This window comes from Electrona antarctica, assembly GCF_951216825.1.
Source record: "Electrona antarctica genome assembly, chromosome: 4".
Taxonomy (NCBI): Eukaryota; Metazoa; Chordata; class Actinopteri; order Myctophiformes; family Myctophidae; genus Electrona; species Electrona antarctica.
In genome coordinates this window covers 35,217,214-35,236,652 of record NC_136809.1, presented here as the reverse complement: position 1 = coordinate 35,236,652, position 19,439 = coordinate 35,217,214, and the positions used below count along the sequence as shown (strand labels likewise).

At 44.5% G+C, this 19,439-nt stretch overlaps 1 protein-coding gene across 2 annotated transcripts in view; it reads right to left on the bottom strand.

The window, feature by feature from the left end:
• The window catches only part of LOC306921491 (CREB3 regulatory factor-like), a 116,864-nt gene that overhangs the window by 93,378 nt on the left and 4,047 nt on the right, over nucleotides 1-19,439 (bottom strand). For both annotated transcript variants that reach the window (XR_013789782.1, XM_079498633.1), the window contains exons 2-3: nucleotides 16,474-16,650; nucleotides 5,412-5,601 (exon numbers count right to left, since the gene is read on the bottom strand). Coding sequence is in view for 1 of the 2 variants with exons in the window: in XM_079498633.1 (XP_079354759.1) it covers nucleotides 5,412-5,601; nucleotides 16,474-16,650 (367 nt within the window). In the remaining variant the exon portion in view is untranslated. The remainder of the gene's footprint in view (nucleotides 1-5,411; nucleotides 5,602-16,473; nucleotides 16,651-19,439) is intronic.

Here is a 19,439-nt window from a genome sequence, read left to right as displayed (position 1 = left end):
TCCTCCACCTTTCATCCTGCCCCACCACCACCACAACAACCTATGCATCAGTGGTGGATTCAAAATGTACTTGAGTATAAAGTACAAAAGTATCGGTAACACTTGCTATGCATACCATGTCTATAATGCATTATAAACATACTTGTTTATCGATGTATAATACAGTATAATTATAGTTATAAGAACTCAAAAATATTATTAATGCTTCATAACATAACTTCATAATTACATAACTAGGGCCTTGGCCCAACGCCTCACTTTCCAGCGGGTGCCCTAATTCAGCTCTCCTTTGACTACTTCTCTGCCTGGAGCGACCACATCAAACAAGAGGTGGATGCTGGCAAATACTGCGGCATGGTCATGCTGGACCCCCAAAAGGCTTTTGACACCGTGAACCACTCCATACTGGTTAACAAGCTAAAAGCAATTGGTTTCGATAGCACATCAGTGAGCTGGATGCAATCCTACCTGGAGGGGAGAGAACAGATGGTGGAAGTGAACGGAACACTGTCCCCCCCCCCCCTCCCAGTGAGCTGTGGCGTTCCACAAGGAAGCATACTAGGGCCTCTACTGTTCCTAATATATGTAAACGACATGACTTCAGCTTGTGACTGCAACTTGTTCCTGTTCGCAGATGACTCGGCACTGCTGGTCTCGGACAGGAACAAACTGCAGGTTGAAAATGCCCTCAGCTCTGAACTTGGTAGAATCTGCACCTGGCTCGCTGATAACAAACTATCTTTACACCTGGGAAAAACTGAATCCATTCTCTTTGGATCTAATAGTAATCTCAGCAAGGCAACTGGCTTCTTGGTTAGAGTGGGTGACAATGTTATCACACGTAAAGATGAAATTATCTACCTAGGTTCCATCCTGGAGGCTAATCTTTCCGGTGATAAAATGGCCACCAACGTAATCAAAAAAGTCAACCAAAGAACAAGATTTCTTTACAGGATCTCCTCACTGGTCAACAAAAACACCTTGAAGACCTTAACAGGAGCCCTCGTACAAGGCTTCTTTGACTATGCATGCACCTCCTGGTACCACAGCACCTCAAAGGCCCTTAAAACTAGGCTCCAGACTTCCCAAAACAAACTGGTCAGGCTCCTACTTGGCCTCACCCCCCGTCGGCTTAGGGTCGACGACAGAGTACAGCATCTTGCAATGGGTCTGGTCCACAAGATTCGATACTCCACCAAGATACCCATGTACCTGTCTAGATACTTCCTTAATGTTAACGAAGTCCACACCCACAACACCAGAGGGAGTGCAACGAACCATGTACAACCCAGATTCGGCACAAACAAGGGACTAAATTATTTTCGCTCCTATGCCACCAAAATGTGGAACGCCCTACCAACAGTCATTAAGACATGCAAATCCCTTGACTCCTTCAAAACCACTCTCAAAGGGCACCTACGGACGGCTGCAATTCGAAACTGGCCCCCGTAAAAATCTGAATCCCCCTCACTGTATATGTCTCTTTTCCCTTTTTACCTCTATGATGAATTCCTGTTCTGTTCTTTGACTATATAGAAGTGTCTATTTGTACGTCTCTAAATGTTTTGATGAATTGAACATGGTGGACCCTCTTGTAAACAAGTGTAATGCTTATTTGGGTCGTCCACTCACAGTTAACAGTCTTTGTATTGAGTTTGTGCTTGAAATGTACTGTAATTCTGCAAACTGTTAATAAATATTTCAATCAATCAATCAATGGGACAGTGCAGGCAGACACCTCTTACCAACCAATTTCTCCAGTTTATTTCTGTTGTTATTGTTCATGTCATGTCTATTAATTGATTGCATAGGGCCTAAATGGAAACAAGGACTTATGTTGGTGCTATCCCTTTTGGACTGAATGTTTGACTGTACTCTGTTGCTGTTTATACATTCTGTCTAATAAACTATTCAATCAATCAAAAACCAACTGGCATCCCTACTTTGACCTACAAAATTAAAAAAAAATATATAAACTAGAAAAAGTGCCCTTCTGGGCACAGGTCTCCACCAGGAGGATAGGACTGTGTGAGATGTTTGGCAAAATATTTAGGATTAATATAAACATGTTTTTTTGTTTGTTTATTTTTTGCAACAATTTTCTTCATTTTGTTGAAGAAATGCAGAGCCAGATCACTCATAGCATCTCTGAGGATAGAATTCTGGATGAGCAGGACATTTTGCAGCATTTTGAACGAATGAAAACTTTGGAAGGCAATGTTAGCCAATCAGTGTAGAATCTGAGAAATCCAACAGACTCGTCTTGATCACATGACTAACAGAGATCATGTGTGCCGATTTGCGTGAGATTTGGATGAAATCTGTGCACATAAGCAATGTGTTTTGCAGAAATCGGCCTCATGGTGGCGCTATAACCGGCAGATGTGGAGGGATGCAGGGACAATGTTATACGTTGTCTTAGCACCCGTTTTAACTGTCAGCCAGTGTCCCATATGGAGATCTGTGTATGTGCCTGTGCCCACTGGCAGACCCTGATCGGTTGAGCCTCAATTGGCTGAGGCAGAGGCTGGAAATTGCACAGGTGAAAGGAGTTGGCCTCATTAGGCCCACTGGCGGAGCCTGGCCCAGGTGAAAGGAGTTGGCCTCATTAGGCCCACTGGCAGAGCCTGACCAGAGCCTTTTGTGGTGGTTCTGGAGAACCATGGGTCCGACCGACTCGATACCTGGCACTGCACTCCCTGTGGGGGTGTGGAACGTTTGTGTCGAATGTGGTGGGTCAAACGGTTCTCGAGTTACGTGCATTACAACCGCACACACACGTACGCACACACGTGGCGCATTATATAGTAGATAGTTCAGTACTGATGTCACACATTTCCATTCACAAAATGCTCATAAGGCTCCAGTTGACATTTTTCAGTTACCAATACCATGGTGTCAATTTAAAAACATTTTTAGTGATAGAGATTAGTGGCTGCTGGACTGCTTTGTGTATCTGGCATGCTACATGATCTGAAATATTTCAAGACATTGCTGTCTTGTGGTAGTTCTGGTGCAAGTTCTGCAGCTATTCCGCCGATGCAACGGTAGACTTCATTGTTTTGCAATTTGCATATAGAGTTCTAATCGACACTATTGCTGGAAATCATACGTATTTAGGTCGAGGTTGAATTTGTCTGGAATTAATTACCCTAAAAGCATCTCCACAATGCAGACATTTTAGATGCTGCTAAACAGTAAACATAATATTAACTTTCTGTGTCAGCGTCTGCTGCACGTTGAGGTTAATGTCTGTTTATTTAACAGCTAATAGATGAAGCGCAATGCAGTAAAATATATTGTTCATGTCATGTCTATTAATTGATTGCATAGGGCCTAAATGGAAACAAGGACTTATGTTGGTGCTATCCCTTTTGGACTGAATGTTTGACTGTACTCTGTTGCTGTTTATACATTCTGTCTAATAAACTATTCAATCAATCAAAAACCAACTGGCATCCCTACTTTGACCTACAAAATTAAAAAAAAAATGTATAAACTAGAAAAAGTGCCCCTCTGGGCACAGGTCTCCACCAGGAGGATAGGACTGTGTGAGATGTTTGGCAAAATATTTAGGATTAATATAAACATGTTTTTTTGTTTGTTTATTTTTTGCAACAATTTTCTTCATTTTGTTGAAGAAATGCAGAGCCAGATCACTCATAGCATCTCTGAGGATAGAATTCTGGATGAGCAGGACATTTTGCAGCATTTTGAACGAATGAAAACTTTGGAAGGCAATGTTAGCCAATCAGTGTAGAATCTGAGAAATCCAACAGACTCGTCTTGATCACATGACTAACAGAGACCATGTGTGCCGATTTGCGTGAGATTTGGATGAAATATGTGCACATAAGCAATGTGTTTTGCAGAAATCGGCCTCATGGTGGCGCTATAACCGGCAGATGTGGAGGGATGCAGGGACAATGTTATACGTTGTCTTAGCACCCGTTTTAACTGTCAGCCAGTGTCCCACATGGAGATCTGTGTATGTGCCTGTGCCCACTGGCAGAGCCTGATCGGTTGAGCCTCAATTGGCTGAGGCAGAGGCTGGAAATTGCACAGGTGAAAGGAGTTGGCCTCATTAGGCCCACTGGCGGAGCCTGGCCCAGGTGAAAGGAGTTGGCCTCATTAGGCCCACTGGCAGAGCCTGACCAGAGCCTTTTGTGGTGGTTCTGGAGAACCATGGGTCCGACCGACTCGATACCTGGCACTGCACTCCCTGTGGGGGTGTGGAACGTTTGTGTCGAATGTGGTGGGTCAAACGGTTCTCGAGTTACGTGCATTACAACCGCACACACACGTACGCACACACGTACACACGACGTGGCGCATTATATAGTAGATAGTTCAGTACTGATGTCACACATTTCCATTCACAAAATGCTCATAAGGCTCCAGTTGACATTTTTCAGTTACCAATACCATGGTGTCAATTTAAAAACAGTTTTAGTGATAGAGATTAGTGGCTGCTGGACTGCTTTGTGTATCTGGCATGCTACATGATCTGAAATATTTCAAGACATTGCTGTCTTGTGGTAGTTCTGGTGCAAGTTCTGCAGCAATTCCGGCGATGCAACGGTAGACTTCATTGTTTTGCAATTTGCATATAGAGTTCTAATCGACACTATTGCTGGAAATCATACGTATTTAGGTCGAGGTTGAATTTGTCTGGAATTAATTACCCTAAAAACATCTCCACAATGCAGACATTTTAGATGCTGCTAAACAGTAAACATAATATTAACTTTCTGTGTCAGCGTCTGCTGCACGTTGAGGTTAATGTCTGTTTATTTAACAGCTAATAGATGAAGCGCAATGCAGTAAAATATAGACCGCGTCAGTGGAATTGCGTTGCTAGGGAACAGTTTGGGTCCCAGTTTATTAGCTGTCGGCGACTGATATTCACCAACACTGCGACAACTTGGGACCCGTTTGGAATATTTAAGTTGTCAAATATGGAAAAGGTCTATAGAAAGGATCAGAATATCTTTAGACTTCATTATCAATACTCAATCTCAATCCCCATTTTGAAGATAAAATCGGGACATCCCTAATTAGGGATATTGTCATTTTGTATTTATTTGCCGTATATCTAAAGTATATACGGCAGTACTCCAGGCCACAGATGAACCTACACAAGCTATAGAAAGGAATACAGGTCTAGTGGGCATCTAAACATTGTGTGGGCACCTTGATGTTAAATTGGCAAACAACACCGGAACATGCACGGTAAATCACTTTACCATACTTTACTGGTAAATCAATTTACGTTCAAAATGCCCAACATGCCCAACATGTCAAACATATTACATGTATTTGGTTTATAAAATAAACAAACATAAAAGCACGGTGCCCAGAGTTCTCAGGTGCCCACTATGCCAGTGAGCTAATAGAGCAGCGTAGTGTACCTGGATGCCAGTTTGTTCTTCTCCTTGCGGGAGCGGGCGCGGGCCACGGCGGGCAGGTCGTTGACCGGGCCCATGCCGTCGATGGCGGCGTTGAGCTTCTGCAGCTGCTCGCCGATGTTGTGGAGTTTCTGGGGGTTGGGCGTCAGGTCACTAGCGTCCGTCTTACGGGCTTTACGCCGCCCCTTCTTTCCTGGAGAGGACAAGAGGTTTACAGCAAGGTTTGAATGTATGAGTTGAAAATTGATCTGTCTTCAAATGATTCAACATTTTCCAAACGTTTTCGATATTTTGAGGTTTGAGGTTTTCAAAAATAGCAGATGTACAAGCTTGCGGTCATGTGGTGCGGCACGAAGTGACGTGCTTTGAGCTTGTATATCTACTATTTTTGAATAGCTAACGTATTAATGGATTAAAGTAGGGGATAATACAGTAAAAAAATGGCCAAATCGTTACGCGGCAGATACAAGCATGACATTTGGTACAGATGTCACTTGGGTCATCCTAAAACATCCTAGAAGGGGTGCCCAAAAAAAATATTTAACAGAAATTGAAGAATTATTGACAAAATTGAAAATGGCCACCTATATGATTGACTCAAAAAGCCTATAGAATGTCATAGAAGCATATCATTTGGCACATATGTCCCTTGGGTCGACATCCTAGAAGGTGTGCCCAAAGGAATCTGTTTGTGTTATTGAAAAAAATGTTAATGTATGAAATGTGGTACAAATATCCCTTGGGTAATCTTAACGCATCCTACAAGGGGTGCCCAATTCTTTTTTTAAAACAGGAAGTGAGATTTTGGCTAAATTAAAAATGACCGCATAAGCAGTTGATGCAAAAGAAGAGACGGCATAAAAGTGTGTAATTTGGTACGTAGTCTACATTGATCGCTCCTTATATCCTAAAAGGGATTATTTATTTGTTTGCTTCTTTGCTTGTTTATTAAACCTTTTTGGAAGTCTGCATAACCTGGTGTATTCTGTTCTGCATAGCTTTCAGGCTTCTGGACCAAAAGCCAGATCGGCTTCTGAATTTGAATGTTGTAGCAGTGCAGCCTGTGTGGGAGGAATGTTTTCCATTGAGAGACATTTTTGAGCAAACAATCATTAGATCATCATTGACATTTTGAATATCAGTTGTCTTGCTATACAGAAAACGGGTGTATATTTCAAACATTACGGTTTGAACACGGTATTACCCCCTACTTTAAAAATGATTGTGATGCTACTTTATGTTTCTCATCGTAATATAATATATATAGTCTCTGTCGGGTGGAAACCTCATATGTCCAAAACCGTTACGTGTCAGGATTCAAATTCAAAAGTAGCAGATCGACAATCTATAGCTTTCGAGCTTGTATATCTGCTACTTTTGATGCTTTCGTGTGACACTGTAGTATGATCAAGTAGGGCGTTAAAGGAGAATTCCATGCTAGAAGGCTTTCTTACCTTTATTTGTAGTTGTTATTTTGTGCAAAAGTGCATTATTGGCTATTTCCCCTAATAAAAGCCCTCAATGGGAGTTGGGTTTTTGTGCTAATTCGCTTATTTCCATCGAAATAAGTAGTAAAGTGTGCCGCGTGGGATACTAATTACATTATGAAGTGAAGATACATACAAAAAAAATGAGCGATGGAAATAAGCGAATTAGCACAACACCCCAATGCCTCATTCAATTCAAGGGTAGGGGAAATAGCCAATAATGCGCTTTTGCACAAAATAACACCTGGACCTCTTTGGTGGGGACGTAACAACTACAAATAAAGGTAAGAAAGCCTTCTAGCATGGAATTCTCCTTTAATTTGCAGTAAAACACAGTAAGTTAAAATATGGAAATAAGAGGTTTCTGCCTAACAGCAACAATATATTCTATTCTATCAGAACTTCCAGACCCACAGGAACTCTATGTGCTCATAGCTGCTCTTATTGGTGGTGGTGGCAATACTAATTTGAGTCTGGATTTATAAACAAAGTAAGACTTAATAGGTTTGATTATCACACACACGTGCGCACGCACGCACGCAAAGTCTGTTTCAGTATCTGTCTGTCTCTCTCTCTCTCTCTCGCTCACATGTAGGCTACGCACACTGTCACACACACACACACAAGCGCACGCGTGCGCAGCCTCTTTCAGTGTATGTCTGTCTCTCTCTCTCGCTCACTCTCGCTCGCTCACATGTGCGGGCGCACACGTCACACACACACACACTGACACACTCCAGCCCTACTCGTCGGATATTTGTGCTGCCCCCCCTCCCGATGAGAGCGCTGCATTTCCTCATTCAGATCGGCTATTTTTGCCATTTGCGAGGACGCACACACGGCTGCTCCTTATTACGCGGAGAAAATTGTTATTATGATGGTCGGCTTGGCACTTCTTGGCACATTTTGTTTCCCCCCTCGGCATGTTGCTCATATACGTAGCGACGGCACTCTCCTCCTCCCCCTTCTCTCCCAGAACATATACGTAGCGACGGCACTCTCCTCCTCCCCCTTCTCTCCCAGAACATATACGTAGCGACGGCACTCTCCTCCTCCCCCTTCTCTCCCAGAACATATACGTAGCGACGGCACTCTCCTCCTCCCCCTTCTCTCCCAGAACATATACGTAGCGACGGCACTCTCCTCCTCCCCCTTCTCTCCCAGAACATATACGTAGCGACGGCACTCTCCTCCTCCCCCTTCTCTCCCAGAACATATACGTAGCGACGGCACTCTCCTCCTCCCCCTTCTCTCCCAGAACATATACGTAGCGACGGCACTCTCCTCCTCCCCCTTCTCTCCCAGAACATATACGTAGCGACGGCACTCTCCTCCTCCCCCTTCTCTCCCAGAACATATACGTAGCGACGGCACTCTCCTCCTCCCCCTTCTCTCCCAGAACATATACGTAGCGACGGCACTCTCCTCCTCCCCCTTCTCTCCCAGAACATATACGTAGCGACGGCACTCTCCTCCTCCCCCTTCTCTCCCAGAACATATACGTAGCGACGGCACTCTCCTCCTCCCCCTTCTCTCCCAGAACATATACGTAGCGACGGCACTCTCCTCCTCCCCCTTCTCTCCCAGAACATATACGTAGCGACGGCACTCTCCTCCTCCCCCTTCTCTCCCAGAACATATACGTAGCGACGGCACTCTCCTCCTCCCCCTTCTCTCCCAGAACATATACGTAGCGACGGCACTCTCCTCCTCCCCCTTCTCTCCCAGAACATATACGTAGCGACGGCACTCTCCTCCTCCCCCTTCTCTCCCAGAACATATACGTAGCGACGGCACTCTCCTCCTCCCCCTTCTCTCCCAGAACATATACGTAGCGACGGCACTCTCCTCCTCCCCCTTCTCTCCCAGAACATATACGTAGCGACGGCACTCTCCTCCTCCCCCTTCTCTCCCAGAACATATACGTAGCGACGGCACTCTCCTCCTCCCCCTTCTCTCCCAGAACATATACGTAGCGACGGCACTCTCCTCCTCCCCCTTCTCTCCCAGAACATATACGTAGCGACGGCACTCTCCTCCTCCCCCTTCTCTCCCAGAACATATACGTAGCGACGGCACTCTCCTCCTCCCCCTTCTCTCCCCTCCTCCCCCTTCTCTCCCAGAACAGCAGTTGGTGAGGTGATTCCCGCACTGTCTCACCCTGCAGGCAATCTGCATACAAGCAGACTGACAGTTCTTCTCATAGTCCCCATAGAAAGATAACAGAAGAATAACGGCATAACGCACCATGTAGTAACGGTAACAAAGTTACTGAATTAAAAAAAAAGTGTTACAGCAACAGTTACTGCCGAAAATAACGGCGCTACTGTAACGCGTTATTTACGTTACGTTACGTCCCAACACTGACAACACGCGTGTGCATAAATGTGTGTCCGTACGTGTGTGTGTTTTTGTGAGTAGTGAGTACTTCACTGACTGATGTGAAGCTGACAGCTATTGAGATTCGAGCATGCAGCCTACCAAATGTGTGTGTGTGTGTGTGTGTGTGTGTGTGTGTGTGTGTGTGTGTGTGTGTGTGTGTGTGTGTGTGTGTGTGTGTGTGTGTGTGTGTGTGTGTGTGTGTGTGTGTGTGTGTGTGTGTACGCCTCTGTGACATGACAACTGATTGACAAGAAGACAGTGATGTGAAGTTACAGGAGGAGATGTTTTTCAATGTGGCCATCCCGCTGTCATGACAACAGTGGTAGTGCACGTTTTCATAGCTTGCATCCCTCATACATTTTAGGTCAGAAATTCCCGACTTGTGGGCCGGGGAACACTAGAGGGCTGTGAGGATATTGCAAAGTCAGTGGGCCCCCAAATAATTGAATTGAATGTTCGCCCATTATGAAATGCCCAGAATAGGGATGCTACAGTTCATGTGTGGTTGAGTGTATCAGACATGATACAACATGAAGCTTTGCAGCAACAGGTCTTCCCTCAGCTTGTCAAACTGGCCAGGATGATCCGGTGCACTCACTGGCTCTAAAACAATTTCACTTTCATTCCCCATAACTCTGAAAGTGTTCAAATGGAACCGCAAGGGTGCATTTTGGTTCCGTTTGTTACACTCTCAGAGGTACAGACCTGTAAGGGTCCATTTGGAACCCTATCAAGGAACGCTGAGTGTCCCGGACCACACTTTTGAGAACCACTGATCCTGTGCATTTTGATTCAAATTCAAGAGTTCAGCTTTGCTAGTCAGAGTCCAAGCAAAATGGAAGAGAGAGAGAGTGTGAGAGTGTGTGTGTGTGTGTGTGTGTGTGTGTGTGTGTGTGTGTGTGTGTGTGTGTGTGAGAGAGAGAGAGAGAGAGAGAGAGAGAGAGAGAGAGAGAGAGAGAGAGAGAGAGAGAGAGAGAGAGAGAGAGAGAGAGAGAGAGAGAGAGAGAGAGAGAGAGAGAGAGAGAGAGAGAGAGAGAGAGAGAGAGAGAGAGAGTAACAAAGTGAACTGAATGGAGTTTGGGTCTGGACTCTGGAGTGTTATGGAGAGTGCAAATGTATTAAGGCTGCCTAAGACCTGAGGCAGATTCTACAAATGTCTTCTAAATCATAACAGTTTTCAGAAAAACGTATGTTGCTATATCAGTGCTGCTCAAACTTTTTCATGTCAAGGACTTCCAAAAATGATGCATAGCTTGCAATGCTAGTTCTGGCAGATACTCTCGAGAGGTTACAGACTGTGATTATGTGAGTGCATACGGATGGTTACAACGGCACTACGCAAGACACATACGTCATGATTAAGGCAACACATCGATTAATTCGATAAAAATCGAATCGATAATTAAATTCGTTGCCAACGAATTTGATTATCGATTTAATCGCGGGTGTTTTCCAACATTAAAATGTAACGTAAAGCTGCTTTCGTTTTACCGTTCAGTAATGGCACTAGGCTGAACGATCAATATGCAACGGGTTGGTATAAACACAACATGAGATATCCGTCTTGAACGTGATCAGAGCGCTCCGCGTCTCCCCCTCTCTTTATCAATCTCTCTCCCAACTTCCACCACACACACACACACACACAGTTTCAAGTGGCTGCGACGTGCGCTCCGCGAAAACAGCTGATCTGCGAGCGCATCACCAGGTTGCAAAATCTCCAAAACAGGTCCCAAAACATGGTAAATGGTAAATGGTGCATTTATATAGCGCCTTTATCCAAGGCGCTTTACATAGATTGTGCATTACACATTACATTCACCCATTCATACACTGATGGCGGCAGAAACCATGCAAGGTACCAACCAGCACATCAGGAGCAATTAGGGGTTCAGTGTCTTGCTCAAGGACACTTCGACACTAACTCTGGGGGAGCCCGGGTTCGAACTGGCGACCTTGCGGTTACCATCCGGAAACTCTACCCCTGAGCCACCGCCGCCCCTGTATTTGTGAGCACCTGTGTGACTGTCCATATTTTTTGTCGTATTCCCAAAAATGTCCCCATTATCTCCGTGAGCTTGCTGGCAGGCTACGACGAGCTTGCTCGTTAGCTGTCACTCGTTAATTCATTTGTTCCACCTGTGTATGCTTAGAAGCGCATTGAAGTGGGCACAGGGAAAAAGCAGAACCTCCATGACAGTTTTGCTTAATTATTATCAGTTGTTCAGTGCTGTTTGGCAATATGTGATGCTAGAGCCTAGAGAACATGCTAATATGTCTGCTAAAGAAGAATGGTTCCCCCTATCAGTGTGTGTGTGTGTGTGTGTGTGTGTGTGTGTGTGTGTGTGTGTGTGTGTGTGTGTGTGTGTGTGTGTGTGTGTGTGTGTGTGTGTGTGTGTGTGTGTATTCACACAGAGACAGTGTGTAGGACAGTGGTTCTCAAAGTGGGAGTTCCAGCCTCCCAGCTAAATTATTAGGAAGTAAACCAAGTGGACCCTTTTCAGGGTCTGTAACAGAGAGTGCAAAAATGGAACCAATTGGACTCAAGAGTTAAATTGACATTGATTTTACAATAGAAATAAAAAATAATAATAAATGGGGGTCCCAGAGATAGAAATGGAAAGAAAGACAGTCAGCTATAAAAGGTCAACATTTTTATTTGACGATGAAAGGTAGATAATATTAGAATGTGTTTGAATAGATGTTTTATTGCTAATAAGCAAAATTAAGAACATTTTGGAATTTGATATTATTGTGGTAATTGAACATCACAGTATCATTACAAGGCATGACAGTGAAATCAAATTTGATTAAAAAAAGGGGTTAAAATAAGGAGCTGACTTGGCTTTTAACATTTAAAATTTGCTTCTCATGCGGAAAGAGTACTTAAACACTACAGTTGTTGTGCAGTCAAGAAAGCTGTAATAAAATATACATTTTGAAGGAAGTATTCATTTTCATTTTATTTATTGTTAGTTAGAACATGCCTAAAACAACTTCAAGCAAAATTTTAAAGGTAATTGCAAAAAGGTGCCATCATCCGATTAATCGATTAATCGTTTAAATAATCGCCCGATGAATCGATTATGAAAAGAATCATTAGTTGCAGCCCTAGTCATGATGTGGCAATCAGCTGACCAATTGCTGGGTTATTTAAGCTCAATTAAGTCTGTGTTCTTTCTGCATTCTTTCTGCGTATGCGTTCCTGGTTTGCTCCCACCGCCTCCCCAGCACCACCAGTGGGCTCTGCTATTAGTTCTGTTCCCCATGGGGGATTGCCATTGTTATCTATCTCCCTGGTCCTAATGATTAATGATGGCTGTCTAATTTTGCTGAGCAGGGAGAGAAATGTAGCAGAGACGAACGCCAAGATAAAATATTATATCCATACTTGTATTCTCATTCTATAATAATTCAATATTTGTTCAATCTATTCGTGAGGTATCTGAATGAATTATTGCGACAGCAGGTCGCATTTACTATAGAGTCGTGCATTTCCCGTCAGTGTGTTGGTTGGTTGGTTGGTTGGTTGGTCACCTCAGTTAAGCCCATCACGTGACATCATCAGGTCGCATAGTTACGACCTGCTGTTGCAGTTAAGCATACCATATATGGAGATCCCTGATGTCATCAATATTGACCAGCAACTCTACATCTGACCTCAAATCTCAAACCCTTAGATCTCCATATGGATATATGTCAGAACATGTTCTGACATTCCATATGTTGATCCCTTCCCATCCATCCTTCCTCTTCGATGTCTCCCTTTTGACTTATACATGTCCATTCAAACGGCCTGCCCCAAAGTTATTAGTGCAGCCGTGCCCGGCAGCCGGCGAAAACTACAGTTCTCAACAGGCCCACCTGTCCATTCAAACTCTAGACGGGCCTGTCCCAAAGTTATTAGTGCAGCCGTGCCCGGCAGCCGGCGAAAACTAGAGTTCTCAACAGGCCTGAAAATTAAGGCCCGGCCCTACCTGGGCCCTCATCAAACCCTGTACACTCAAGAGAATGTCCCCTCTACCACCCTTAGAACTCCATGTACTGTATGGAGCTGACCATTCCATATATTGATCTGTCCTCATCAAACTCTGTACACTCAAGACATGCTCCTTATATGGCCAGTACATCATTCATTCCATGTTGATCTGACCCCCCATGCCAAAGCGCCAGCGCTCGCCCAGCAGTCTGCTGTCAACGAGGTGGATGCGTGCACGCGACCTTGCCCTTTAGGGCGAGGTCGCTTCTCGCCCTCAGGCGTCTTACTGGTAATATAATTCAGTTAGATATATAACATAATTCAGTCAGATATTTCAATATTTTGAGAGGTCGGCGGCCACATACATATTATGTGTGTGGCCATCTCAGAATATTTCTTCCAGGGACCCCCAGAAGCAAATATTTGAGTTAAAAATGTTACAGATACAGACCCAGTATGTTCATGGGTCTGTATATTATGGTATCTTGTTTCATTCGCTCACTCTTCCTCACTCTCCTCGTATTTATTTCTTCCTTCTCTTAGCCCGTCCAGTTGAAAATACACTGTCTGTCTTTAATGACAGTTGCGGGTTGCGGGTCGGGTCAGGTGGTTTTGAAAATAGATGCGGTGAAGCTGGTCAGTTCAACCTATTAATAACTCTGGTGCGGGTTGAAGAAAGAGCAACATTGCGTATCACACAATACACTATGACAGCTGTTTGTTTTTACTTCGTTGGATCATTGTGTGTGCCCGGTGCACCATGGCACACATACCGGCCAAATGTTGGGCCACCAGAACCCTTAAGTTCTTGGTACAATATTGATTACCAATCCGACCCTGGCAGTAGGCTGGGTGTGACTGTGATATCTACTGAAAATGTATTACTTTTAATCCTAACCCAAACACAAAACTTAATTCACCAGAGAGCAATAAGTCTTTGTGACCAAAATGTCCTTGGGCTTTGCCACTTTCTACCTAGCCTCGGAAACACAGATGTTTTTATTTCCAGGGAGAAAAGAAAAGTCTGGGACCGAGTCCACTTCAATTCGGCATATAATAGAGTAGCGCAAACGTCGATCACTCTCTGCTGATTTCTGATCGTCTGCACCTTTGTTAAATTGACGCACACACGTACACGTACACACACACACACACACACACACACACACACACACACACACTCCTCTCTCTCTCTGTCGCTCTAATTAATTAGTCTCATGTCACGCAGCTGTGTCTACATTCTCCCGGCGGATCCTGCCGGGAGCTGCCTATGCCATAGAAAGCATAGGTGGACCCCAGGCTACTTTCTACCTGGCGTCCCCTATTTTGGGCATCTATCTATAAATGCACCAAGTCTCTGCACGTATGTACGTACGCATGTACGTCTGTAATCCACGTAACTCGAAAACCGTTCGCCCCACCGACTTCAAATTCGACACACTCGTGTTGCAATACGCACAACCCCACAGGGAGTTCAGTGTCCGGTGTCGAGTCCGTCGGATAGCCGGCTGTCCAGAACCAGCACAAAAGCTCTAGGGCTCCAGTTTTGTCTCATCTTTCTAAAGCCACTATTTGGGGTTTTAGGAGTGGGGAAAGGGTGTTCCCCCACTAAAGTTGGTATTTTGGTTACCTGTCTAAATCCCTTAAACACCTCCGTTACCCCTTATATTATGCATAGGTGTGGTTTGGGCGCAAACCACATTGAACCAATCACCAGTCTTGGCTTTAAGAGATCCCTTTAATAGATCCCTTACCCGTCGCCCTTAGTGCTATATTGCTTCATAGCCGCTGCCGCTGCCCCCGCTGCCGCTGCCCCCCCCGAAAGTTCGGCAAGTCGGATTAAACCATTTGCTGCGCTGGTGATGAACTGAAGAGCAGGCTGGCACAAATAACTTATTTGACTATACAATTATATAAACACAATGGACACAAGGAAGTGGCAGGCACTCACTTCAGCTGATTATAGGAAAATAACAAAGAGATGCAATATGAATATTGGAGAGATGAGGCAGCCTGACTAGTCTGTGTCTGGAGTCCTCCATTGAAGCGTGCGGTGGCCGCACTTTACCAAACTAATTTGGCATGGCTAACGGGTGCTTTTAAATGCCACTATCGCTTTCCCAAATGTGTGTGACCAAAATAGCAATTTAGGGGAAAGCGTGCCAACACGCCCATGACCACACCTCTAGGCGCAAATACCGGTGTCGGCAAAGAAGATAGCGGGTGATGCTGGACGAAAATACCATTAAGGGACAGAGAAAGCTCCTATATTCGTAATGTTCGGTCAGCGGCTGAATTGCGGGCCGCGCTGCGGGTAAAGGATGCGACAAAATTGGAGCCCCTAGTGTCATTAAAGGGCAAAATGTTAAAAAAAATGTTTCAATCACGAGGTAGACAAACAGGGAGAAGGGCGCACACCAGTATTGGTGAGGTGCTAATGGCCTTGGGCGGTAAACATAGAAAAATAAGAAAAAGGCCACACACTCATAGCCACGATGCTGAATATTTATTAACAAGAATCCAACGTTTCAACCTATACAGTGTTCTTCAGGGAATGGGACACGCTGTGAGATTGTAGATTGCCTATTTCTGCTATTCGTCGTATGACTTTTATACATATGAATTATATAGGACTTAGGTTGTTAAAATGTGATCTGACTCGGGGCTAGTTTCCCACCCTGATTGCTGGATATGTAGTCATGCAGCTCACTATATTGATGGTGATCATTGGTATGCTCACCCTCTCTGCGATACAGTGTGTACAGTGTGTACAGTGTGATCATTGGTATGCTCACCCTCTCTGCGATACAGTATGTACAGTGTGTACAGTGTGATCATTGGTATGCTCACCCTCTCTGCGATACAGTGTGTACAGTGTGTACAGTGTGATCATTGGTATGCTCACCCTCTCTGCGATACAGTGTGTACAGTGTGTACAGTGTGATCATTGGTATGCTCACCCTCTCTGCGATACAGTGTGTACAGTGTGATCATTGGTATGCTCACCCTCTCTGTGATACAGTGTGTACAGTGTGTACAGTGTGATCATTGGTATGCTCACCCTCTCTGCGATACAGTGTGTACAGTGTGATCATTGGTATGCTCACCCTCTCTGCGATACAGTGTGTACAGTGTGTACAGTGTGATCATTGGTATGCTCACCCTCTCTGCGATACAGTGTGTACAGTGTGTACAGTGTGATCATTGGTATGCTCACCCTCTCTGCGATACAGTGTGCTTGGTAGAGTGCTGGAGCTCCAGGACAGCGACCAGCGCACCTCTCCTCCGCCCAGCTTCTTCTTGGCCGCAGACTCTCGGGCACGCCGGTACTCCCAGAAACAGCGGCGCTTCTGCGGACGCTCCCCTGGGCGCTTGGCCGGCTCCGCTTCTACCTCTGCAAGAACACATGGATCAACCCATTAAAACATTTTAGATTTGAGCTAAAAAATCTTTACCGACAATAAGCCTCTCTGTTGACACATTTTATAAGCAGAGGTCTTACATAACTTAAATAACAGTTTCACTGTAGAACCAGCAATATTTTTGTACATGTCAGGGTTTATTTTATCTGCTGACATCTAATCTTGGGATGTAAGTCTGTAGAAATTAATAACTCATGAATTTCAGATTTGGGAATTTTAAGTACTTAAATGCCATATGGATACCGGATTCCCTCAGGGCTCTACGCTAGTGTATTTTCTGTTCACAACACGTCACACTAAGACATGGTTAAGACTTTTTTTTCTGCGAAGCCCCCCCCCCACAATATGCTGGGGTTTAAGTGGTTAAAGCCTAAATGCAACTCTAAATGCAAATCTCATGTTCCCACATTTATTATTGATAATTCTTTATGCTCAAAAAGGTAAATCAACATCACTTCATTTGGTATTTCACAGTGGTGAACAAGGTTGATTAATTTCACGCCTGAATAGCAAACAGCTATCCAGAAGTAATATGATTATAGCATTAATCTGGTGGTTGAAATTGGAAAATGTCATTGCAGTGAAGAATCTATCTATAAATGTGCTGAATCTCTGCATGCATGTCTGTCTGTCTGTCCGACAAGACTAGTCTAAGTAGGCTATCACTAACTTTTGATTGATTGATCGATTGATTGATTGATTGATTGATTGAATACTTTATTAACAGTTTGCAAAAACAGGTACAGTGTTATACAAAAGGATGCATATTAGCAGGGCTGCACACAACTTTTTTGGTCTAGTACTCAGAGGAGCACCTGGAGAAGTTACTTGATGCTCCAAAATGCGGCGACCCGTCTCGCCGGATGGATAAAAGAGGGATGCATGAATAACTTATAGAAAAACTATATTTATTGGATAGGTGGGGACTGGGGAGTCAATGGAGGGTATTGCAACTCTAGATTCATACCATTATAAAAAAAATCTAGAGTTTCAAATTGCAGTTAGGTCCATGTGTGGTCCAGCCCTAAATGCATATTCTAATAAAAACAACTTAATACTTCCTAAGGATAATATTTAGGTACTTTTAAAAAAATATATTTAAATAGCTGATCTGCAAGCTCACAACGTGTCACCTCCACAACACGTTGTGAGCTTGTGTTTAACATACGACACGTCGTACGGCGAAGCATACGTCAGGCTTCCCTTTTGTTTTTACCGAGGCAACGTACAGTCAGACAGTTAGACACACATGGCTCCTCGGTGCAAAAATAAACAGTGTACACTACCCGACTTTACGATAATAAGGGACAGTATGTCGGGACACGGTGTTGTCCTGTTGATAAGCTTCATGTTGTGCAGCAGCAGTGCCAGTCCGCAATGCTTTGCACTCTTTCCACTGTCGGAACTAAAACCTGTACCCGTAAAAAGTCAGTGGCCGGTGCCTAGGCTGTGAGAGACGGCATCGCACACGAGCAACTTGCTCCAGCACCCGGAAAACAAACACAAGCACAGCAGCGAATGGGAAGAGTGCAAAGCATCCAAAGCATCCCCTTTTACAACTTTTACTTTTTAGTTTGCTCCACATCTGAAAGGGAGAAGCCTAACCATTTGTGTCAGATAATCATTCTGGGGGCGGCCCCAGCTGTTGGTACGCAGAAGCGCTTCCCGGCGCTTGATTGACAGCGCAGAATTAATTTTGACGACGCATGCGCACTGGCGCACCGCCTGTGTCTGTGTGCAGGTCTGCATATTAGACACCGCATTGTAGTTTAGACCAGTGGTTCTCAAACTTTTACATTTCAGACAAGGACCCATCTTTACTCGGTGTACGAATGGAACCAAACCAACCCGCTTCTATTTGTACACTGTCAGAGTTATAGACGTGTAAGGGTCAATTTAGAACCCTGAGTGTCCCTGAACCCCACTTTGAGAACCACTGAACAATGTCATACATGCTACCATGACACCAGCAGCTCAGCTTTTACGTTTTGGAAGCAAATATTGGCAGTATACAGTCTACTCCGGTGAAATGTCAGGAAGGTATAATTCACAACCACCCGTCCGCCCTCAAACACAAACGCAGCCATTACAAATGCTTTACTGACTGCAGCCTCACATGCACAGAGCCATGAATAATTAAATCATAAATAATACAGCATGCAAAGCTCCGCTGCTAGTGAAAGGAACAAATGAACACGTCACCAAAAGCAGAGTTCGGCTGACAAAAAGTGGGTCGGACTCGGCTGAAAGAAGAAATAAGAAAGAAAACAAAATGACAGTGAAATAAAACCTCTCCTCTTCAGTGGTCAGTAGTAGCGTTGTGGGTCCTGAGGCCCACCGTGCATCGACCCCAGACAGCTGTGAGCCACGAGACAAACAATCCCCTTATATAATGAAAGTGTCAACCGTTTTTCCATTTTAAAATGTTATTTTTGTTGTTCGGTGACATGGCCGCAACACGACAAACTACAAAAACCAAGCCCTTATGTAACAACACAGCTATGCTTGGCCTAGTCTGTAGAGAGAGAGAGAGATAGTCTTTGTCTGCACGACGCGCTCAACCTCATTCTCTCTCCGTCTTGCGCACACACACCATTCACCCCTTCATGCAGTCTGTCTGCCGCAATTGCCTTGGGTTATCGGGTAAGAATAGCCCGGCCAGACACACACATAACACACACACGCAGACTCAAAAGGGAGAGTAACAATGGCCGTCTCGCAACGGTAGAAATATGACCCATCCAAGGTTCCAAAAAGGCAG